Source organism: Trematomus bernacchii, unplaced genomic scaffold (genome assembly GCF_902827165.1).
Source record: "Trematomus bernacchii unplaced genomic scaffold, fTreBer1.1, whole genome shotgun sequence".
NCBI lineage: Eukaryota > Metazoa > Chordata > Actinopteri > Perciformes > Nototheniidae > Trematomus > Trematomus bernacchii.
Window position 1 is genome coordinate 332,501 of NW_022987608.1, and position 26,259 is coordinate 358,759.

The window sequence follows — 26,259 nt, forward strand, 5'->3', positions numbered from 1 at the left end:
GAGGCACTGACTGATGTGCCAGCAGAAAGGACAACAGGAAGCGAAAACACCTCGCCTTGTTCTCGTCTCCATCACACAAAGAAACTCCCTCACAGCCAGGAATCAGAGACGAATTAGGACGGGAAGAACGCAGGTGTTGAACAACTCCATGCTAACGTGCTGCATGCTAATGTGTTAGCTGTGCAACGTAAGCATTGGTCATGTACGTTCGGCAGACAAATCTTAAAAGTCATTAGCAGCGTCTCATTCAAAATGATGTGATGCCTTTAGGAGACAAATAGGAAAACACATTGAAAGCTTCAGTCTCACAGCACTTGGAGATAATTAATTCATATGTCTCTCTTTATGGAACAAAGCTCTGTACATGTTACTTTGCATAATCTAGGATGTACATGCATGTATGATTCATCGGGTGATGATAACATGTTGACACATTTCCATATGGTACAAACATACCATGATTAACATCTCCAACGATTACAACTACAGATATCTTGTCACTTGACAGCTGTGGAGCATGTATAGTTAAATCTGTCATGCAAATGGTTAGATTTAAACTGTAAAATGATGGTACTGCAGTTCAAACTTGATGCAAAAATGCTTTTGTGCATGCTTCCTTTTTGACTTATCAACCTGAAATCTTAAAATAAAAAATAAAATATCTTTTGGCAAACACCACCCAGGTCAGGATATGTTCAACCTCTGTCAAACAGGCCAGCACATGTTGGCACAATTGTATATACGGGGGGTTTGCATGTGCACAAACAAGAGTGCACGCACACACACACACACACACACACACACACACACACACACACACACACACACACACACACACACACACACACACACACACACACACACACACACACACACACACACACACACACACACACACACTCCGACAGGCCGGGGCAGGCAACAGCTCTGCCTGCTTATGAGCTTCTCAAGGACAATGACATTTCAGAGAATTTAGCCGCTGCTTTACCGACAGGAAGAACAAATCTTACAAAGCTCCAACAATAACAAGCGAAAGGGTCAGAGTTATAGCGTGTAGCATGTCTGAAAACACACAAGAGTTCGAGTGTGTGTGTGCGTGTGTGTGTGTGTGTGTGTGTGTGTGTGTGTGTATTATTAGTGTATTTTTATTTTATTTACTTCATAAATAATGCTGTCTTTTAAGTCATCTACAGCAGACATATTGTGAAATTAAATGTTTTAATAAGTATAAAAAAAGTCTAAATAGCAAGATGTTTTTTTAACCTGCAGTTAGGATATCACAAAAAATGTAATTGGAAGAAACATGTTCTCCCTTGGTTCCCAGGAGGATATTACAACACATTCAATACAAATTAAATTATACAACAACCTCAAAAAAGACTAGGAGACTGTGGGGAAGGATGCCAACAAATCAGTCCTATGTGAAACTCACAAAAAACAAACCCTCTTAGTGTAAAAAGCAAGAGCAAAAACCCTGTAGTGTTAACAGGCTGAAGGTCAAGCTGAAGGGTGCAGTTCAACAGCAGGTTAATGATGAATCCTTGCACCTTAAACCCCACTTTTTGGTTATTTCGAGGCAGGCGGCGCTGACCCGTGCTTTGATTTCTCCTTTCAACGTTTTCCTCCGAGGAGAATCATTGTTCAGTATAAAAAAAAGGGTTGTGGTAGGAAGAGCAACAGGGGGGAGTAAGAGGCAACATGCCAAACAGGAAAGTGTCAGTTTCTGCTCTGACAGTTTGTCGTGGGACGGGCCTGAAAATATTTGGCGGGGAGTTTTGAAAAACCCCTTCCTCTTTCAGGGAAAAACCCCGCCCTCTCTGCTGCAGCCGGAGAAAGTGAGCCAGAGGTTTTTTTGGGCAGAAAGGGAAAGGACTTGGCACGGCGTTCGTTTGTTCGGTGTGGTGAACCGCTTACAAAATCTCTACGTCTGTTACACTGTCTGCACACCCTCGCTGGGGGTAATGAGTGAGGAGGGGGCAATCAATCTGAAATATTATCCAGCCTGGGGGACAGAATCAGGGGAAAAAAGGACCCCTTAATATTAGAGACTTTTCTTAGGGAGCACCCATTACTGTTGCATTCGTTTTTATTTCCTTAGTAGAGCAGGCAGGGCTCACTAACCAGGTAGATATCTTGAAACTTTAAACACACTCTCCAAACTAAACTCTGTAGTCTGACAGTGACACACACACACACACGCACGCACGCACGCACACACAGCAGATCAGTTAATAATGTGCAGATATTTTGGCTCATGTTATTCTAGTTTACATGTGCTTTTACTTGCACATTGAACATTCTCTTGCACTATTATATTTTTATTCAGTTTCTTTTTGCACAATTTTTTATTGTCTTACGTCTTATATACAGTATATTTATGTGTCATTGATGGAGGAATGCTACACTGTGCATATGACAATAAACCCTCTGAATCTTTGCATCTACTCATCCAGGTTCCCTTCTTAGTTGATGACCAAAAAACCAGCGACACCATCCCATCATAGCATCACACATGACTCATCATTAAAGTCACTTTTAGACCCCAGCTCCCACCAGGACGCAGAAACAGAGCCTCTCTCTGATCTCTGACACCTGTGGAGTCGCACAGAAACCCAGAGAGAGAGAGAGAGAGAGAGAGAGAGAGAGAGAGAGAGAAGGAGGAGAGAGAGAGAGAGAGAGAGAGAGAGAGAGAGAGAGAGAGAGAGAGAGAGAGAGAGAGAGTCCAGCTGCACTCACCTTGCAGATTTTGCTCTCCTCCGTCTCAGCTCTGGACTTCCCTTCAGGTGTCCTCTCCGGCTGGTATTGGGATTTGATTGACACCGGCTTACTGCCCAATGAGGCCGGCTGCCTCAGTTTGGAGGCGACGCCAACAACCGGCATACTTCCCAAAACTCAAAAATAACAAACAGGCGAGGAGGGGAGAGGTCCCAACAAGTGCTGTGAGGAAAGGGAAGTCTGCTGTGACTCTCTGCACAGGAGAAAGTAAATCGAAAGAAATAGAAACAGCCTCTCAGACTGAGAGGAAAGCTCTCATTGTGTTGCCTTCAGCGAGCAGGACTCACATAAAGTGAGACAGCTTCTCCTTCCTCACATTTACTCCCTCCTCCTTCTCCTCCTCCCACAAGCAACAGTATTCCCTCCCCTTCCCTTGCCTCTCTCCCTCTCTCTCTCTCTCTGTCAGAAGTGCAGCATAAAGTCAGCCAAAACAGTTCAAGGAGGGGACTGAACTCCTCTGGAAGGTATATGTGAAACCTGGCTGAGAGTGGCCCAAAGCACACCGTTAAAAACAGCTTCATGTCCCCCTTAAGACCCTCTCTCTTCGGCCACCTCTGGAGCTGCTCATCCCTCTGAAGAAAGGGGGAAAAGTCCTCAGAGTTACACAGAAAAAAAGAAATCTAAACAAAGCCTATTTGATGGTTGAAATAGAAATGGAGGATTCCAGTTTGAACATCTGTTGCTCCTGGAACTGTTTCCTTTCTTTTTTACTTTAAAGTTTGTTTGTTGTTGAACTGGTTTATTCTGCTGATTGCTCTGTGAATGAGATTGAACAGTATTTCGTCTGTCTTTTTCTTAGTAACTCATTGCCATATTCACGTTTTCCCTTTATGAATGGAGTCAATGCCTCACAACATGAACAAGTATCAATCAGTACCAGTTCAGCAGGTGCCAAATGTCTTAAAGAGGCCATATCCTGTCCATCTTCAGGTTCATATCAGTATGTAGTGTCTCTACTTTAAAGAGTTCTCTCCTGCTGATGTTCAGGTCTATATCAGTATGTAGTGTCTCTACTTTAAAGAGTCCTCTCCTGCTGATGTTCAGGTGTATATCAGTATGTAGTGTCTCTACTTTAAAGAGTCCTCTCCTGCTGATGTTCAGGTTCATATCAGTATGTAGTGTCTCTACTTTAAAGAGTCCTCTCCTGCTGATGTTCAGGTGTATATCAGTATGTAGTGTCTCTACTTTAAAGAGTCCTCTCCTGCTGATATTCAGGTTCATATCAGTATGTAGTGTCTCTACTTTAAAGAGTTCTCTCCTGCTGATGTTCAGGTGTATATCAGTATGTAGTGTCTCTACTTTAAAGAGTCCTCTCCTGCTGATGTTCAGGTTCATATCAGTATGTAGTGTCTCTACTTTAAAGAGTCCTCTCCTGCTGATGTTCAGGTGTATATCAGTATGTAGTGTCTCTACTTTAAAGAGTCCTCTCCTGCTGATGTTCAGGTTCATATCAGTATGTAGTGTCTCTACTTTAAAGAGTCCTCTCCTGCTGATGTTCAGGTGTATATCAGTATGTAGTGTCTCTACTTTAAAGAGTCCTCTCCTGCTGATGTTCAGGTGTATATCAGTATGTAGTGTCTCTACTTTAAAGAGTCCTCTCCTGCTGATGTTCAGGTTCATATCAGTATGTAGTGTCTCTACTTTAAAGAGTCCTCTCCTGCTGATGTTCAGGTGTATATCAGTATGTAGTGTCTCTACTTTAAAGAGTCCTCTCCTGCTGATGTTCAGGTGTATATCAGTATGTAGTGTCTCTACTTTAAAGAGTCCTCTCCTGCTGATGTTCAGGTTCATATCAGTATGTAGTGTATCTACTTTAAAGAGTCCTCTCCTGCTGATGTTCAGGTGTATATCAGTATGTAGTGTCTCTACTTTAAAGAGTCCTCTCCTGCTGATGTTCAGGTGTATATCAGTATGTAGTGTCTCTACTTTAAAGAGTCCTCTCCTGCTGATGTTCAGGTGTATATCAGTATGTAGTGTCTCTACTTTAAAGAGTCCTCTCCTGCTGATGTTCAGGTGTATATCAGTATGTAGTGTCTCTACTTTAAAGAGTCCTCTCCTGCTGATGTTCAGGTGTATATCAGTATGTAGTGTCTTTACTTTAAAGAGTCCTCTCCTGCTGATGTTCAGGTGTATATCAGTATGTAGTGTCTCTACTTTAAAGAGTCCTCTCCTGCTGATGTTCAGGTGTATATCAGTATGTAGTGTCTCTACTTTAAAGAGTCCTCTCCTGCTGATGTTCAGGTGTATATCAGTATGTAGTGTCTCTACTTTAAAGAGTCCTCTCCTGATGATGTTCAGGTGTATATCAGTATGTAGTGTCTCTACTGGGACATGTCTCCATGCTTTAATGTTCAAAAAGCTCTTTATTTTTCTCATACTGCCTGTGCTGCAGCACCTCTTTTCACCCTCTGTCTGAAACCAGAGCCCAGTCTGCTCTGATTGGTTAGCTGGCCGGCTCTGTTGTGATTGGTCAACCAGCTTAGAAATGTCCCGCCCCTTAGCCTATCACGTACAATAGCGATAGCCAATAGAAGCGCAAGTGATCTCACTATGTTCCTGAACTTTTGAATTGTAGCCTTTGCAGACCATTTACATGCACTAAAACCTAGGACACACTACAGGGAAGGGGAAAATCCCAGAAAGCATAAAAGGGTGTTTGAAACACATTCCCCTACAATCTGTCTTTTATACAACTTTCTAAAAGCTACAATCTCACAATCAAATCAACTTTGAAGAAAGATATTTATAGAAAGATACAAAATAATTGTCCATTCTCCTCAAACAAACATTTATATATCCCAAATGTTGTTTTCCTCAAGCGTTTATTTTTGAAGGTCTCCATTGTTTTCATGCTTTCAGTTCATTGTTACAGTTTGTGATGTCACAGCAGGATCACAGCAGGACGGCTCTGAGACGAGGAAGCCATGTTTTCTATCTGATGTGTTGTTGGTGAGACTCACATCAAACATGTTGCGTTTGGACTGCATTAACCGGACACAATATGACATGTAGTAACTCCCCCTCTCCCTCCCTTTCTCCCTCTCTGTGTGAGACATAAAAGACAGTGAAAGTTTTATATGGAAAGGCTCCATCTGGTTCAGTTTAGAGGCGAATCAGAGGGGTACACTGCAGTGTCACAGCTAACCGGAACTTTCTAACACGCTATTGTCTCGTAAAAAGAGCAGTAGGCCTGTCTCACAAAAATTACAACACCTATCAACACTGACAATACTGAAAAATGTACTTTAATTGATAATAATTGTATTATTTCAACAGATTTCACAAAACTGTATTAGGTTAGTTGAAAGCAATCATTTTAACTGTACACTTAATATTATAGTATAATAATATATAGTATTATAAGTACATCCTGATGCCTTTACAACCGAGGTGGGAAAAGTACTCAGATCTTGTACTTGAGTAAAAGTAGAAGTACTTGAGTAAAAGTAGAAGTACTCAGACCTTGTACTTGAGTAAAAGTAGAAGTACTCATATCTTGTACTTGAGTAAAAGTAGAAGTACTCAGATCTTGTACTTGAGTAAAAGAAGAAGTACCCAGATATTGTACGTGAGTGAAAGTAGAAGTACTCAGATCTTGTACTTGAGTAAAAGTAGAAGTACTCAGATCTTGTTTAGTAAAATTAGAAGTACTCAGATATTGTACTTGAGTAAAAGTAAAAGTACTCAGATCTTATACTTGAGTAAAAGTAGAAGTACTCAGATATTGTACTTGAGTAAAAGTAGAAGTACTCAGATCTTGTTTAGTAAAAGTAGAAGTACTCAGATCTTGTTTAGTAAAATTAGAAGTACTCAGATCTTGTACTTGAGTAATAGTAGAAGTACTCAGATCTTATACTTGAGTAAAAGTAGAAGTACTCAGATCTTGTACTTGAGTAAAAGTAGAAGTACTCAGATCTTGTACTTGAGTCAAAGTAGAAGTACCAGAGTGTAGGAATACTCTGTTACAGTGAAAGTCCTGCATTCAAAATGTTCCTCAAGTAAAAGTAGAAAAGTATTATCATCAAAATATAGTTAAAGTAGCGACAGTAAAAGTAGTCATTGTGCAGATTGGTCCATTTCAGAATAATATATATGATATGTTTTATAATGATTGATCATGAAAGTGTTCTCAAAGCTGGTAAAGGTGCAGCTAGTTTGAATGACTTTGTATACTGCAGGGTAGCTTGTGAATTTACTCCAGGTGGAACTAAAGTCTGATTTAACACTTGATTAGATTTCACATCATTCATCCACATCTGTAAAGTAACTAAAGGTATTAAATACATGTAGTGGAATAGAAGTACACCATTTACCTCTGAACTGTAGTGGAGTAGAAGTACAAAGTAGCATAACATTGATAAAGTCAAGCACACTTAAGTAAGTGTACTTAGTTACTTCACACCACTGCTTCCTCCTCTTCTCTCTTCCACACCGCCTCTCTGCCTCAGACGGTGTATTGCCTTAATAAGGACGCTGCTTCCCCCCCGTCCCAGAATAGAAACGGCTCTGCCTCATGGTTCTAATCATGAAGAGGCTGAAACAACAGGACACCACGAGAAAGACTGGCTCAAATCCAACCTCCTCTTAGTTGGCGGGCGTCCAACTTCCCCCTGAAACTGTCGGGAAACCTGTCTCTGAGGTGCAGAGATAAAAAAAAGCCAACCTGAGAGAGATCTTAAGAAAAGAGCTCTCACTTACCCCTGTGTTTTATTGCTTCATGGAGATCACCTTACGCGGCAAGATAAGTTTCCAGTGGGAAAGCTCCCTGATGTCTGTAGGTAAAAAACTCAGTGGATATTATTAAACGACAGCTAAAGACACGTCATAAAGAAGGTAAAGATGAATGTATATGAAGCTCTGTGCAAGTTCTTTAAAGAAAACTGGGTAATATGCTCACGGCTGCATTTCCCCCTTAAGATATACGATTTCAGGATCGGGGTCTAATCGCCAAAGACTTTTAACATTTTGTCATATGGCGCATGTGTCAATAAATGTTCTTTAAACAAAAAATGAAGTATTTCCTGATTGAACTGGTACTTGTTTCATATTCTTATTGTTGGCCAAATACTCTTTATTGAACACAAGACACAGAACAATGCAACAACATCAGCTCGCAAGATGTGAGATCAGGGTGGTCAGTTATCAGAAGCTGAATCACATCAAGTGTCCCACAGGTGAGGATGAAAACTCTTAATTTAACCCAAGCAGATCTGAGGTCAGCAACTTATGTTTAGCTACAGGAGTCGACCACTTCAATCAAATAGTGACACCTCAACTGTGTGATGGTTGAAATGTGGACAGAACGAAATCCACTTCTTCATGTCTCTTCTACATCAACATGTGTCCCCTCTTCTCCATGTCTCTTCTACATCAACATGTGTCCCCTCTTCTTCATGTCTCTTCTACATCAACATGTGTCCCCTCTTCTTCATGTCTCTTCTACATCAACATGTGTCCCCTCTTCTTCATGTCTCTTCTACATCAACATGTGTCCCCTCTTCTTCATGTCTCTTCTACATCAACATGTGTCCCCTCTTCTTCATGTCTCTTCTACATCAACATGTGTCCCCTCTTCTTCATGTCTCTTCTACATCAACATGTGTCCCCTCTTCTTCATGTCTCTTCTACATCACCATGTGTCCCCTCTTCTTCATGTCTCTTCCACATCAACATGTGTCCCCTCTTCTTCATGTCTATTCTACATCAACATGTGTCCCCTCTTCTTCATGTCTCTTCTACATCAACATGTGTCCCCTCTTCTTCATGTCTCTTCTACATCACCATGTGTCCCCTCTTCTTCATGTCTCTTCCACATCAACATGTGTCCCCTCTTCTTCATGTCTCTTCTACATCAACATGTGTCCCCTCTTCTTCATGTCTCTTCTACATCAACATGTGTCCCCTCTTCTTCATGTCTCTTCTACATCAACATGTGTCCCCTCTTCTTCATGTCTCTTCTACATCAACATGTGTCCCCTCTTCTTCATGTCTCTTCTACATCAACATGTGTCCCCTCTTCTTCATGTCTCTTCTACATCAACATGTGTCCCCTCTTCTTCATGTCTCTTCTACATCAACATGTGTCCCCTCTTCTTCATGTCTCTTCTACATCAACATGTGTCCCCTCTTCTTCATGTCTCTTCTACATCAACATGTGTCCCCTCTTCTTCATGTCTCTTCTACATCAACATGTGTCCCCTCTTCTTCATGTCTCTTCTTCATCAACATGTGTCCCCTCTTCTTCATGTCTATTCTACATCAACATGTGTCCCCTCTTCTTCATGTCTCTTCTACATCAACATGTGTCCCCTCTTCTTCATGTCTCTTCTACATCAACATGTGTCCCCTCTTCTTCATGTCTCTTCTACATCAACATGTGTCCCCTCTTCTTCATGTCTCTTCTACATCAACATGTGTCCCCTCTTCTTCATGTCTCTTCTTCATCAACATGTGTCCCCTCTTCTTCATGTCTATTCTACATCAACATGTGTCCCCTCTTCTTCATGTCTCTTCTACATCAACATGTGTCCCCTCTTCTTCATGTCTCTTCTACATCAACATGTGTCCCCTCTTCTTCATGTCTCTTCTACATCAACATGTGTCCCCTCTTCTTCATGTCTCTTCTACATCAACATGTGTCCCCTCTTCTTCATGTCTCTTCTACATCAACATGTGTCCCCTCTTCTTCATGTCTCTTCTACATCAACATGTGTCCCCTCTTCTTCATGTCTCTTCTACATCAACATGTGTCCCCTCTTCTTCATGTATCTTCTACATCAACATGTGTCCCCTCTTCTTCATGTCTCTTCTACATCAACATGTGTCCCCTCTTCTTCATGTCTCTTCTTCATCAACATGTGTCCCCTCTGTGGAAAGAGACTCTGAAAGTTTCAGGAACAAAGATTCTCTCTCTTTTTGATCCATTTCTATAAAAACCTGTCTGAAAATGAGCTGATCAGATTTTGGCCACTTTATGATGTCATAATGATGTTTTGTCTTGTGTAACCATTAGCCAATCAGCAACCAAGGTAACCCCGCCCCCCCCTTTATCACCTGAATCTCCTCCTAGAGCACCATTGTGTTCTTTGTAACCAAATCTCTCTCAGAGGGGCGTGGGGAGGGGCTCCTTATTTTCATCTAAAGTAACAGACAGAGAATCAGCTCTTTGGAAACAGGGCTGAAACAGAGGGGATTATGGGATGCTGCAATGCTCTGTTTGGTGTTTCAGCCAATCAGAGACAGGCTCTGTATACATCTGAGACCTATAATATATTGATGAAAAACAGTATAATAGGGGACCTTTAAAGGGAATGTGGCAGCCAGACTGCAAAGCCTGGAGACCACCTCGGTCAAACCATTCCAAGATTAGGAGCTGTCAACTTTATAAACTGAGTCTGAGCAATTGATCATAGCGAAGCCAAGAAAAATACCACAGCAAAGCAAATCCTACAGACGTTAAAGCAACAGATATTTGCAGAAACACAACCAACATGTGTGCCTCTCAAGGCATCCTCGCAATAACTGAAGATAACCTGTTGTTAAATCCATGTTGTCTTATTTTGGCAAAGACATGAAAGAGAGCTGACCGCACAGCTCCGGTGATTATTCCTGCTACTTTCCTTATTTTAGGTTTCCAGCTAAACCACCACTAAATATCTGGTGGAGACAGCACTGAAGGGAGGCTGTGGGTAGACATGTATTTATCTGTATATCATATTCCATTTACTTGTATGGAGTCAGACTCTTCATGCACTATTCTATTTTATTTGTATTTACTTGCACATCTCAAAACATTCTCTGCCTGTGACTTCAGTTTTTCATTGCCATATCTACAAAGCCTTGAAAAAAACACAGAGCTGAATGAGGTGGTGCCGTCGTGAATCAAGAAATAGCAAAAACGACGATTGCGAAATGATAAATGAGTCCTCGTGTGATACTCTTGTACAAGGCATCTGTGGTTAATAGTTGTATTCAGCAAGTTAAAGGTGGGGTAGGTAAGAATGGAGAAACCAGCTCGAGTGCTCTAGAATTTGAAAGTACGCACCTGAAAAAAATCTGCCCCTTCCTTCAGACTTCCTTACAGAGCCCCTCCTCCAACACACACGAACGCGCACATGACCAATGAGGGCACGAGATAACTTTGTGCACAGATGGAAGGCTGACAGGCAGGTAGGCCATCCAGTTATTTTAGCCGGGCCGGCTAAAATGATTGGTCGTGCTTTTTACAGTACTACGGCTTCCACAGATGACATTTTTTATGTATTTATTGTCAAAGCATTTCATGTATTCATTGCTATCGGGATGTTAAGAGCATTCCATGGAATATAACAAAAAGTGTTTCTGAAGTGAATTAGCTACCCCACCTTTAACATCATTGTATGTTATGCAACAGAATCAAATTAATATATTAATGCATGAAAGCTCTATACGTACACTAACAGTTCAAAAATACAACAGCAAACTCTCTCAGAAACAGAAACTGCAGAAACTTTTCGTAACAACGGTTTCAAATCAGCATCTCTTGCACAAAAGAAAATACATATCTTAGAATAAAACTCTAAAAAACGTTATTTTTGTCCTTAAATCTGTTGATTATATTCTGCTTGGTACAGTACCTGTAAATACACAAAAACAAACAATCAAATGTCTCCCATTTTCTACATTAGACACAAGCAGCCTGTATATAATCCTTATTAAAAATAAGTGCTAGGAATTATTTGTACACATCGGTTTCATGACAAGTTGGTTTGGAACGACACTTAATGTGGAAGTTGGTGAGGAAAGGTGGTACGGGTTGGTTTGGAATTGGTCCAATAATTCAGCGCAGTGTGTAATTGGGTTTACTCCATCTTTCTTCAAACTATTAGTCTTTTTAGTGCTTTAATTAACATCTTAAATGTCCCTTCTAATTGAGTTTGATCCACCTGTGACGTTCATGTTGACGTTCTCATGTTGACGTTCTCATGTTGGAAATAACAGCCATTTCTCTGATAAGGAATTACAAATATCATGTGTTTATTATCTGTTCCAGGCAGAGGGTGGATTGGTTGGTGTGTGTGTGTGTGTGTGTGTGTGTGTGTGTGTGTGTGTGTGTGTGTGTGTGTGTGTGTGTGTGTGTGTGTGGACATTATGGAAGATACCACCCAGGGTCACATGACATCAGCACTGTGGTTTTGCCGTGGCTGTGAAAACAAACACGCCGGGGTGCTGCAGATAAGAGGGGTCAAACACCTTCCAACCTCCAGGCATGCATGTCCACACGCACGCACGCACGCACGCACGCACGCACGCACGCACGCACGCACGCACGCACGCACGCACGCACGCACGCACGCACGCACGCACGCACGCACGCACGCACGCACACACACACACACACACACACACACACACACACACACACACACACACACACACACACACACACACACACACACACACACACACACACACACACACACACACACACACACACCCCGCGGGAGGCTGGTTAGATAGTCACGCACCTGGACCTTTCAGCACTCTGAATGCTATCAGTCAGCCGCACGTCAGACAACATGGGCAAAAAAAACAAACACACACACACACACACACACACACACACACACACACACACACACACACACACACAACTTCACCCGGTGAACACAGGCATGTGCGGTTAACATATATCAAGCGTGACCTGGGAGGACATGAAGGTACAATCTCTTTCATCCAGAGATTCCTGATCCTCAGTCAACCTTTAGCTTCTCCGCGCTAAACCACCCATGCAAAACACAAGTGCATCATGGGAAACGTCTCTTCATTCTCTCATCCTCTAGTGCAGATAATTGTACTTCATTTCTGCTCATATTAGATGTTCATTGTCTCGTTCTTGCACATATACTTTGACTACTTGTGTGCTATTTTGTAAATTCAAATCACGTAAAACCATCAATTCCATAAAAGAATGTCAATCCATTCAAGTTAATGTATAGATTTAAGGATATAGATTTCCTTTTTCCCCCTTTTTGCTTATATCGTATATTTAAAAAAAGCACTTATTAGGAGATTTATCACACTTGTTGTTTTGCAGATTCACTCTTTCTCTGTTATTTACAAATTCACTTACATATGCATTTCCCCACTCCTTGAATCCCACATTTGCATACTTCATTTTCACTTTTCTCTCATTTTTTTACTATTAATAATTGGACTTATTACCCTCCACCTTTCTCCCATTCACTATGCATATGTTTGTCAGTAGCTTTAATGCTTTCTATTGCATCCAGGTCTAAACTCACTCATCCCCTCACACTTTCACATGGATATTTCTCCCCCTGTGGCCCTGTCTTCTTCTCTATCAACGATAAAATAGCCCACAAGTAAAGTAATACAACACCTACGAGGTTCAAAATAATAATTGTTCTATGACACCAGGATAAATTACGCTACAAAGAGGGAATAAGGGAGTAGAAGAAGATGGCAGTACATTAGGCGCTTTCACACTGGAGTACTTTTACCCGTACTTTTCCCGTTTAGTTCCATTAGTGCCTGGAATTTTGCGTTTACCCCCATTTTTAGTGCCTGCTAGAGAGGTGGGACTATCCTGGGGAGAAAAAAGTACCAATTTCTGATTGGCTGGGCGAATTGCAAACCACGCCCCGTAAAACTCTGAAAGGTTTTTTGAAACCGCCATTATATTTGCTGGCATTAGCATTATTAGCATTAGCATTAGCCCCGCGCACCAACACAGAGAGACTAACTTATGGCAACACAAAAGAAAACATGGGAGCGGTGGAGATGAGGAGGTGTCGGCGTTCTGGCGATTTACTGGGAAGGCTTCAGTAGAAGCTGCTGGGAGTCCCAGCAGCTTCTACTGAAGCCAGTCCCCAACTCCGGGGACTTCCGGCCGGGGACTCCGGGTGGCAGTATACGCCGTGAAGTTGTTTGCGGCCTGCCAGTAAACCCAAAGCAGAAGAAGAAGAAGTGACGTCAGCGGCTTCATTTGCGTAATCTTCCCTCAGGGAACTTATTCCGGTGTGAACGCGATCGGCTCTTTAGTTCCATGGGGGAACTAAGTGCTGGCACTAAGTGCTGGGAACTAAGTGCGGCAAAGTACTTGGTGTGAAAGCGGCTATTATTACCTAAACAGTCAGATGCTTCAACTTTTTCAATGCGTACGATACAGAACGTTATTTTGGATAACATTTGAAGGAATCATGACCCATAACTGCTCCTTTTCCCGTTAAAAACAAAGACCCAGCTCACCCCTCCATCACAGAACTTCCCTCCTTACTGTCTTCTGTCAGATCTTTCCTCACTTCCCCTCACACTGCACGTTAACACTTCACGAAACACAAAGGCCAAACACTTTCATTCTTTGCGGCCCAGTCAGTTAAATCAACCCCGTTTACAACCATGGCATTCCTTCCCCTGGTGATTCACTCCCGTCTTCCACGTTGATCTCACAGCTGGAGTTGATAAAGTCTTGAAGGGGGCTCTTCCTCTCGTAAACAACAAGCAGGAGAGAGGATGAAGAGGTGTCATAAGTTTGGTGTTGCAACTATGCCCGATGCCTCATCAGAGCTTTAAGACTTGGTTTCCTTTTGTTTGATAGATTACCTTTTAAAAGTGTCCTTCGTTCATTGCTGGCCAGCCAATGTGGGCTTACAATACAAGACACTAATAATAATAATAATAATAATAGATTACATTTGTATAGTGCCTTTCAAGGGACCCAAGGCTGCTTTACATGGTGAACAAACAAACAAACCAACAAAACAGACACAGTATCCACAGCCAAGAGGACCACAAAACCAATTATAATGTAAGGATCCATATATTCTGAGATAGGACAGTCATTTTCAAACAGTGTTTTAGCATCGTTTACTTAGTGCCAAGAATAAAATATCCTAAATAAGCAAATATCAGGACTTCTTGAGTTCCTCCTGCAAATGTCCGATGTACAATTATTTTAGTTGTATTTTTTCACCATTGTACCGTACATTAGATTCTGTACAAAACTTTGAGTAAATTACAGGCTTCTTTTCCCCTCTTTGACATCTTACGTTTGTCCATCAAGTCTTTGTTAGACCCATGAATGTTATGTATGTTTGACGTTCGGTTTCTTCCGGTATCGAAGCCCTTCTTTCGCTCCAGTAGATGATATAATTGGCTCGTGGAAATGTCTCTCTGGAGGCAGGGAGCGTGTAAATCTAACTCGTACCAGGAGCTCCAAACGGTGAAATGAGCTATACTCCATTAGCGGCTGCTACTGACGCCGCCATCGGTCCGTATCTCGACAATCAGTCAATCAAAGTAATGATGCTGAGGAGCGTGTTTTGGAAAGTTGCTTGACATGCTTGCTGCCTTTACTCATTTCAAAAAACGAATGTCTGCATACATTTACTTCTTTAAAAAGTCTGTAGGGAAAAGCAATTGGAAATGTGGATTGAACGCACAGTGAGATGGAAACGTGAATTGATATACTATATACACTAGCTCAGTTCAAAGAGGCTCTATTATGCATTTTGGATCATCATCAAGGATTATCTCTGAAACAGTATGGAGCTCAAATGCTTTTTCTCTCGCAGGTTTATCACAAGGTGAGTTCCTTTTTTTATTTCCTGCTTTTTAAACACATGTGCTCTCCAGTACAGGTTAGCTCTGAGTGTTAGCGAGGCTTGCTAATGTAAACAAAGACGAGATTACGTCCAAAACACGTCAGGCATTGTTTCTGATAGCAGCTTTCTGTGGGTCCGCCGCCGATTTGACGTCAGATCGGCAGCAAATCTGTATCCGCTCGTTGTACCCCCGTTTTTAAAAGATTTAGGTACGGAGGAAAAGAGAGAGGGTTTTATTTTCTGACGCTGCGTGAGTTCCCCGACGCACCGGGGACACATATTTATAAAAGACATCACAAAGTGCATTTTGCATGATAGGTCCCCTTTAAAGCAGAAATGTTTTGTTAACTGTGAATCCACCTGAAATCAGGCACCGTAGGGAGACAAGATGAAGACAAACTCAGCAGTCATGACTTCCCTGAAGCCATCTGAGCGAATCTAATGAAACACATGACATCTCTGCTCCTATCATCAGAGAAAAGGACTCCCACTATAACCACAACACTGTAATAATACCCACAAAGGCATCGTGTGTTTAACCTCATAAGCTCTTGTGCTAAACAAGTGCTCTGTATCCCCTGAGCAACTAGCTTAAGCCTCATTACTTTCAAATGGGTTTTAAGACACACAGCTTTTACCCTCCATCCCTTGGGCTGTAAATAAGGAATAGCTTGTTGTTTGCTTATCTGATAAACACATATTGTTGTCTTGCTTGCTTTGTGTCGCCCTCATTAGCGCTGGGGCTCATATAAAGGCCACTTTAACGCTGTCTGAGAGCACCGTCTGATTAAAGAAGAGGGTTAAAAAGTGCCTTTAGCCGAACCCCTGTGAGCTGGCACGCTGTCAACATGTCCAGATGTGTGTGTTTGGGTTATATTGTGCACCTATGGGCTCTCGTATGCACAGTCACATGAAAAACACCCACAACATCGCATGCATACACACCAAAACAAGCCGAATGAAGCCGTCTGCTTTCCATATACAACATCTCATTATGTTTCATGTCTGCTCAACAGCACTAGCTTGTGAAAGATGCCTTTAAACACAGCTCACGGCGCTGCGCTAGACATGTTTTCTGTCTTGTAAACCAGCCACAGTCTTTACATACCGCACGATTCTGAGAAACAGCAGAACTGTATTGATTTATGATGAGAAAGAGATGAGAGGAAAGTGAAGACGGGTCATCAAAGTGGGTTTCTGAAAGATCCAGCTCCAACTCCACAGCTGAGATGCCATGAGCTGAAAACGTGTGTGTGTGTGTGTGTGTGTGTGTGTGTGTGTGTGTGTGTGTGTGTGTGTGTGTGTGAGGTTAGGTAATCATTCATTTTAGGGTGAAGACTTGGTTAGGGTTAGGGTAAGGTTAAAGGTAAGGGTTAGGGTTAGGCATGTGTTGGTTATGGTTAAGGTTAGGATAAGTCTCCAGGAAATGCATGTAAGTCAATGTAATGTCCCCTGAAGTGATGTATACATGGTGTGTGTGTGTGTGTGTGTGTGTTTGTGTGTGTGTGTGTGTGTGTGTGTGTGTGTGTGTGTGTGTGTGTGTGTGTGTGTGTGTGTGTGTGTGTGTGTGTGTGTGTGTGTGTGTGTGTGTGTGTGTGTGTGTGTGTGTGTGTGTGGGAGTTCCTTTCCTCTGACACAAACGTCGGCTGTACATCCTGTTGTCTGGCGACATGTTGAAGCAGGCGCAACTTATGGGCTCCTTGCGTCATTTCTGCTGTACATTAGAACGTTGTCTTAATCTTAATTCCTTATATGGGCAAAATGAATATGAGAAACCTTGATTTTTTGGGGTATTTCAGAAAATAACCTTCTACCTGTTTACTTCAGCCATGGTTTGCAAGTGTTCCCAAACTGCCTGTAGGACAGAAAAGCACTGAATAAAACACTGAAAATATACTTTAATGTAATGATTATGTCAACAAATGTCACTGTTTTAGGTTAGTTGAAGGCAATAATATTACATTTTAAGACAAAATATTAGTTTTTAACCAACTTAATACAGTTTTGTGACATTTGTTGACATCATACATTTAATTAAAGTCAACGTTTGAGTGTTTCCAGTGAGATCAACTGGTTGCTCACTTGTGTTTGTACTAAGATCTGGTGAATATAAGCGTGTAAGGGGAATAACTGCTGATGCCAACAACTCTACATCAACGCAGAGACTCTAAATCTCTGCTGTTCCACTGAGGCGGTTATCTCTCTGCACCTACTGTCTACATAAATCAGTGTGATGCATGCGGTGTGTGTGTGTGTGTGTGTGTGTGTGTGTGTGTGTGTGTGTGTGTGTGTGTGTGTGTGTGTGTATATCATAGGGAGAAACAAACACTTCAGAGTGCAAGTAAGTGAGAGAAAGAGCCAGGGACAGAAAACTAAGAGGCTGAAGAGAAGCGTGTGTGTGTGTGTGTGTGTGTGTGTGTGTGTGTGTGTGTGTGTGTGTGTGTGTTCACTCTTATTGGAGGTAAACAAAAGAAGACAATGTAACGAGTGTTTACCCCTGTGTGTGTGTGTGTGTGTGTGTATCCAAGCTACAGCCAGAGTGCTTAAGCTTAAGGTTATTTTTCTGTGTGTTCAGCACTCCTGTCTCGTCAGAAAAACTTGACTACTAAACCAAAAGCTAAACCATTTTTCTGAACAGAAATCTTGACATACAATATTAGTGTTAACCGAAACATGGCCATTCATAAGATGTTATATCTGGAAGTATATGGGAATCTGAGAGTGAACATAAATGGACTTGATTGTGTCTCCTGCGTTGAGGATTTGACTGCAATTTGTGAATGTTTTAAGACAAATGATATCCAAAAAGTGCTCATATTATATTCTTTCTCAAGGCCTCTGCACCATATGCTTTAAAGCACCGTCAGTACATGTACAGTTCTTTGTGAATCCAGGTTGTAGTGTTAATAGGCAGCTGTTGACAAGCTTGAAGACTTACTGTCAGCTTTCAGATTCCTTTTGCTCAGGCTACCAACGGAAAATATCACCTGTCACTGATAACACATTATTATTGGACTGCATTCACCTTATTCGCCTCTGTAAAGGTCTCCAGGTCATGAGGCATTTTCAGAGTCAAACTGACATTTTATTATAGGTATCTCCCACTCAAACATACACTTATCTTTTGTTGATGTTCCCTAAAATGTCTCACTATCCTGACTTGTATCTGTGCAAAGAGAGGTATTTTTTGAATGTCTGTGCACTTCTCTTATAACATATTTCAATAAGACAAATTGTCCAACCTCAAAAGCCCTTTTAGTATGTACAGTTGCGGCGCTAAACACACAGGTAAGAGGTCTGTGTCTCTACATCAACTTTAATGAGCCTGTCATTTTCAGAATATATGATATGTTGACACATTTCCTGTGGGTTAAAAGGTAGAGCAGGATGCCAAAGGCTTAATGGATCCATTTAATGTGAGCTTCAGTAAGTAAGGCACGATGGGGCTGGGTTCATACGGGGACCAACGGTGCAAAGAAGTCAGAAGTTCACCGTGCAACATGCTTTGTATTCTCAAACTACTTCCTGCATTCTTTACTCTAAGTCACTGTGAGATTAAAGCTTATGTGGCGGTACTCAACATCCTCCAATGCCCATGACAGGTGAGTGTGTAAGGCCTCGGAGCGACAGGTTACTTAAGTTCATGTCAGGTCGTCAAATAGATCAGGTGACAGGTCTTCATTTTTACAAAGAGCTGCCCTTAAAGTGAACACACACACACAAAAAGCACTGTTCGATAGAAATAGTATTACGTAGGCTAGCAAAAAGAAGTATATACTGTATGTGCAACATTTACAATAAAACGATCAGACAAAGGAAATACAAGGGGAAACAGACGGTGTGCAAAAATGTGAAGGTATAAGGAAGAGGAGAAGTCTGAGTACCTGTATTGTGTTGGGGTATCAGTGGAGGAGTCATTAAGTGTTTTCAAAGTTGGGCAGTGGCGAGCCGTCAGGGCCCTCTAGGCCCTCTGTGAGGGCCTAAGATATTCCAAAAAATAATATTTAAAAACATTAAAAAAAAATATATTTTTTTTAAATATATATTTTTTTAATATTATTTTTGTTATATTTTTCATTCGTTTTACCGAAAAAAAACTTGATTTAATAAAATAACATTTCCAAAGAAATTCCTAAATAAATCCTTCGAAGCTATAGTAACTGAACGAGAGAGTAATGTCAAATGACAGTACAATTGACCAATCATATCTTCCCTCTAAATGGGTGGGTTTTATTATCGCGGACTTTATGACGAGTTCCGCCCGCTGTGAAACTTTTCTTGTTTCCATAGCAACAACAACTTCCTGTCAACAGCGTGAACTCGCCTTCAAAATAAAAGCATGCCAAATTACACTTAAGACATACAACTGCAACGAAAGTAACAAACACAATGCAATATCATTTTCAATGTCAAAGAACACAAATTGGGTTCACAGGTGTTGTTTTGTGTGGTAGAGGGTCGCTGTCATTGATGCGTTTTGCACCCTGCGCCGTTGTTTTGATACTCCGCTCTTTTTTTTTCTTTTTTTCGAGGGAAGGGGTGGGGGTCAGAGGGCCTAGGTATAAAGCTCACGGCTCGCCACTGAAGTTGGGAAATCATAATTTAGCACCGCAGTAGCAGCTGCCGCTACATGTCCCAAACACACATAGGCCCGATTCAGTATCTTTGCTCAGATCCACCTTCATGTAAAGCCCCGGACACACCAAGCCGATTTTGGCCGTCGATGGATGTCAGGCCGACGATGAGCGTCCTGCCGCCCTACTCAGATTGGTGTGTCCCGCACCGTCGTGTCTTTTCGGCCGTGCCGACAACTTTTTGGCCGAAAACCTAACCGACAGCCTTTGGCCGATTCGCTGTCAGTCAAAAAAATCACTCTGATTGGCTGTTCAGCTTAGCGAATCAGTGCATGAGAAGCGAAACGGAAGTGAGGGACCCAAACAAACTATTAAGAAGGCAAATCTGAGATTTCATTTAACTCCAGCTCTCGACACAGGTTCGGGAAAGCCCCATGAGCTTCTCGCTGTAGAGTGAAAATGGAACGCACACGCTATTTGTTGTTTGTTTATATCACGCAGTCTGTTCTTCTTCTCTCGGTGTATCACGCAGTCTGTCTTCCGGTTGTTGCCTCTTTTGAATGACGAATACACACTACCGCCGCCTGCTGGTAAGGAGAGTTATTGCCACTCACGCATGCGCAGTTCGTACGTGCTTCTTGGCCGTCGGCTGAAGTCTTTGTGGTGTGTTCCAGTGCGACACATGGCCAAGACGCAGGAGACGCGAGTCGACACAACAGTCGGGGGTCCGTCTGTGTCAGTTCTTTGGTGTCAGCTTGGTGTGTCCCTACCTTAAAATGCATTCTCAGCGCAGTCACTGGTACCATGATGGGATTAAGGGGCTACATTTACTTTAAAAACACACCCCAGAGTAGCACAGACTTTATTTCTTGTACTTGTAGCAGTGGAAGTAAATCAAATTGAGGAGGAAAAGAGTGATTTGCAGAGCAGCCAAACACTTTCTAATTCCTTCCTATCCCTCTCTTCGTTGGCTCCTCGCCTCAGGACAAACTGTCGGTTTTGCTGTCGCAGAGATTAGACTTTGATTATTCTGTAAAGACATATCGGAGGTGCAGTCAGATGGCTCGCAGCCCATTTCACAGGTTGTGATTGGCAACAAAAATGCAATTAAATTAACAGAAACAGACGTTGCTGTTACCTTAAAAATGGTGGGATCCGAGCCTCATTTCGCTTTTTATTTAAAGGGGCCCTATTCTGCTTATTTCCAGGTTTCATATTTCTATTGTGTGTCTCTATTCTGACACGTTTACAAACTCCCTCTAGGGGGAACTTTGGGATTTTAGCCTTTGCAGACCATTTACATGCACAGAAACCTATAGAACACACTACAGGCATCTGTAATTTCCCCCTTTTGACTAGCCTCAGCTTGCCAGAGATAATGATGGTTATTAGTAGGTCACTGTCACTTATAGCATTTTCCAAAGTCAGTGTGTTATCCGACTAACAGCAGCAGTAATTGTGTTTTTATGTTGACCTTACATGTCTGCCTCATGTTGTTATTGTATTCATGTTTCTGTCTTAATTTGAACTTTTGTTCTTTCTTGTGAAGCACTTTCTGTGAAAGGTGCTATACTAAATAAACGTATCATTATTATATAATTATTATAATTCACTGATATCTTTACCTCACGTTGACTCTCCTTACATTTGGGAATAGACGTTTATTAGCATACAAACTCTGGCACACTCACACATCATCTGAACCAAGTCACTCTGCTGGTTTAGTAAAGTGAAGATGAAGCGTTTGTCTTCTCTGTGGCTGCATTCAGACTCGTATCTCGCTCAAATCGCTTTGACTATTTCTGTGTTATTGTGTTGCACTGTTGGAGGAGCCTGTGAACTAAGATGTCCATTGTCATAACTACACTGACTGTAGCTATGTACACATGACAATAAAAGCCTTGAATCTTGAATCTGGATGAAAACCAGACAAACCAACGATCAGCCATCCAGTGAGTTAAACCCCCCCCACCGTGACCTCACCATCACACACTTGTTGTCCAATTAAGGTCTGCTGCTCCGCGCTCTGTTAATCTGGCTGTCTGTGTCCGGCACTTCATCATCAGTGGGTGTATAGATTAGCAGCGGCGCGTGGGCACAGGACTATAAAAGGAGACTAGATTCAAGATCCAAGGCTTTTATTGTCATTTGTACAAAGATGCAGTGTAGATATGACAATGTAAATGTTACAGGCAGAGGTGGGAAGTAGTACAGTACAAATACTTTGTTACTGTACTTAAGTACATTTTTCTGGTATCAGTACTTTACTCCACTACTTATTTTTCTGATGACTTTTTACTTTGATTTCTTACATTTTGAACACAAATACCTGTACTTTCTACTTCTTACATTTTGAACACAAATACCTGTACTTTCTACTTCTTACATGTTGAACACAAATACCTGTACTTTCTACTTCTTACATGTTGAACACAAATACCTGTACTTTCTACTTCTTACATTCTGAACCCAAATACCTGTACTTTCTACTTCTTACATGTTGAACACAAATACCTGTACTTTCTACTTCTTACATGTTGAACCCAAATACCTGTACTTTCTACTTCTTACATGTTGAACACAAATACCTGTACTTTCTACTTCTTACATGTTGAACACAAATACCTGTACTTTCTACTTCTTACATTCTGAACCCAAATACCTGTACTTTCTACTTCTTACATGTTGAACACAAATACCTGTACTTTCTACTTCTTACATGTTGAACCCAAATACCTGAACTTTCTACTTCTTACATGTTGAACCCAAATACCTGTACTTTCTACTTCTTACATTTTGAACACAAATACCTGTACTTTCTACTTCTTACATGTTGAACCCAAATACCTGAACTTTCTACTTCTTACATTTTGAACCCAAATACCTGTACTTTCTACTTCTTACATGTTGAACACAAATACCTGTACTTTCTACTTCTTACATGTTGAACACAAATACCTGTACTTTCTACTTCTTACATGTTGAACCCAAATACCTGTACTTTCTACTTCTTACATGTTGAACCCAAATACCTGAACTTTCTACTTCTTACATGTTGAACACAAATACCTGTACTTTCTACTTCTTACATGTTGAACACAAATACCTGTACTTTCTACTTCTTACATGTTGAACACAAATACCTGTACTTTCTACTTCTTACATGTTGAACCCAAATACCTGTACTTTCTACTTCTTACATGTTGAACACAAATACCTGAACTTTCTACTTCTTACATGTTGAACACAAATACCTGAACTTTCTACTTCTTACATGTTGAACACAAATACCTGTACTTTCTACTTCTTACATGTTGAACACAAATACCTGTACTTTCTACTTCTTACATGTTGAACACAAATACCTGTACTTTCTACTTCTTACATGTTGAACCCAAATACCTGTACTTTCTACTTCTTACATGTTGAACACAAATACCTGTACTTTCTACTTCTTACATTTTGAACCCAAATACCTGTACTTTCTACTTCTTACATGTTGAACACAAATACCTGAACTTTCTACTTCTTACATGTTGAACACAAATACCTGTACTTTCTACTTCTTACATGTTGAACACAAATACCTGTACTTTCTACTTCTCACATTTTCCAAACAGGCTGGTTCCTTTAGTTTGAATGTGTGTTTGGTGGCGTGATCATTATTATTTGCCATCTCTGGTCACAGGCTCCTCCAACAGTGCAACACAATAAAATAGAATAGAATAGAAGTCTATATACAAGCAATTGGAATATGATATATTAGATAAATAATTTGTGAGTTGCAAACAGATGAATGTTATGGATGTTCTTTCAAAAGTTTGTGTGTGTGTGTGTGTGTGTGTGTGTGTGAGTGTGTAATGTACTGAACTGGTTGCTCTTGAGTAATCTAAGTACATTATGCAGGAGGATCCATGAACTATGAAGGAACAAGTTAGTCAACTTAACAGAACATTTTGTCATAGACACTAAATGAAAAGGAAAGATGATCCAAGATGCCTTCAGCGTTCTCATCAAAGTTCATTTCGAGGTAATTGAACGGAAAGGTGGGGAAAAGGGTGTGAAAGATGCCGGTAAAAGAATGGTTTGACCTTGTTTGCATTACTCTTGCAGCATTTGCCTTCTTGCTAATAGTTAGATCAGAAATAAACAAATATGTGCAAAGTTAGCTTAGCTTAGCAACGTCTAGGTGTGTTCAAAGCAACAAAATCCAAATACAAGCACCTCAAAAGCTCCCAAATAGACAGGTTATATCTTAATTATTTGATTCATGCAAACACCAAAGTGGAACATTACGTTATAGTCTTAATGTAGCTCATGTATAGGATTATTTATTGTCTTGGTGAAGTGCAAGTTGACTTGTGAAAGACTGAGAGCTCCACAGACCACTGACTCCTTTAAGAAGGGCCTAAAAACCTTTAATTAAACTTGTGTTTTAAGTATTTATTTAATGCCCCCTGTAGAACTTTGGGTTTGCTTTTAGTAATGAAAGTTGCTTTACAAATCAAATGTATTAAGACTGAATTGCAGACTGTCCTTTAATGCTTGGACTTCCATCAGATATGAAGTTGTTGTTTTAGCACATTTCCAACATGCAGGGCTACAGACCTTTTGTATAATAAGTCATATTTTTAAACTCTTAGTTTGGCAGGAAAAGTGAGGCTCAGTTTCAGAGTGATGGATGTTTCTGCACAGCCGATCACTCTTCTGCTCCTCATGCTATCTGCACGTCAGGGGTCAAAGTGCACCATTAGCAGATCACTTTGTAACCATAAAGTTTGTCTGAAGTAGAGCGAGACGATGACGACTGAGAGACCTGAGGAGGAGTCAGCTATCGCAAGTCAATTAACAACAAAGTTCAGTTTCTTCAGGTTGAGTCAAGAAGAGAAGAGTCTTTTTTGTGGCATCTGATTTTGGAGATTAATGGTGCGTTCGAGTTGTCATGGGAAGTGGGAATATCCAAGTTCCCAGTTGGAAATGTCTACAAGAACACCCCCTAGGGTCGGACATCCTACTTGGACATTTTGCGATAAGTCGCCATACCTGAGATCACCATTCAAAACTGAGTCTCCACATGTGATCATTAAGAGAACACTTTGATAATATAACACGTTTTAGCCATTCTGTGTTATTTGTATCAATTCAATTCAAGATTCAAAGGTTTTATTGTGATATGCACATAAGCTACAGTGTAGAAATGGAAATGGAAATCTTATGATCCGAACTCCTCCAACAATGCAACATAGTTATATAATAAAATACAAAAATAAAACCACAAAATAGTGCAAGAAGTCTATATACACATACATACTGTAGAATATGATACGTATACAAGAACAGAATGTAAAATGAAATATTGTACACTAAGATGAAATTAAATGCTGTTTATAACAATGCAGATGAATGTCTATCTGTGGATATGTTGCTACCGTGTTCACAAAATAGAAAATAAAGCGTAGGTATCAACCGGTATTGCTAACAATGGCTAACCCGAGGTGACTCCTGAAGCTTTAAACAAGGCGAACAACTTTCCCGCTGACATCCATCTCTTTCTGACTTGTGCTACTGGAACGAAGTCAACTCGGATGTGACGTCACTCCCAGTTCATACCTCCGACTTTCAATGTTAATAGCCGCTTTCACACCAAGTACTTTGCGTAAGGGAGGATTACGCAAATGAAGCCGCTGATGTCACTTCTTCTTCTTCTGCTTTGGGTTTACTGGCAGGCAGCAAACCACTTCACGGCGTATACTGCCACCCGAAGTCCCCGGCCGGAAGTCCCCGGAGTTGGGGACTGGCTTCAGTAGAAGCTGCTGGGACTCCCTGCAGCTTCTACTGAAGCCTTCCGAGTAAATCGCCAGAACGCCGACACCTCCTCATCTCCACCGCTCACATGTTTTCTTTTGTGTTGCCATAAGTTAGTCTCTCTGCGTTGGTGCGCGGGGCTAATGCTAATGCTAATAATGCTAATGCGAGCAAATACAATGGCGGCTTCAAAAAACTTTTCAGAGTTTTACGGGGCGTGGTTTGCAATTCGCCCAGCCAATCAGAAATTGGTACTTTTTTCTCCCCAGGAAAATCCCAGGAACTATCGGATCTAAAAGGGAAAAGTACAGGGAAAAGTATACTCCGGTGTGAAAGCACCTATTGGAAACGTAGAATCAATACTCTAGCTGTGGAGCAGGAGGAACCACATTCTCAAGTTTCGTTTGATGAGACTGAAAGCTTCAAGCCTGACAAACACACTCAGCATTATCTCCACCTGTAAATCCTTCAGCTGTGAGAAAGTCCAGAATCTCAGCCTT

At 41.2% G+C, this 26,259-nt stretch overlaps 1 protein-coding gene across 3 annotated transcripts in view; it reads right to left on the reverse strand.

Annotated features, from left to right (window-relative positions):
* The window catches only part of nav3 (neuron navigator 3), a 208,340-nt gene extending 205,270 nt beyond the window's left edge, over positions 1 to 3,070 (reverse strand). For all 3 annotated transcript variants that reach the window (XM_034131356.1, XM_034131355.1, XM_034131354.1), the window contains exon 1: positions 2,737 to 3,070. In XM_034131356.1, coding sequence (XP_033987247.1) covers positions 2,737 to 2,880 — 144 coding nt within the window. In that variant the 5' untranslated portion in view covers positions 2,881 to 3,070. The remainder of the gene's footprint in view (positions 1 to 2,736) is intronic.
* Between the last annotated feature and the right edge of the window lie 23,189 nt (positions 3,071 to 26,259).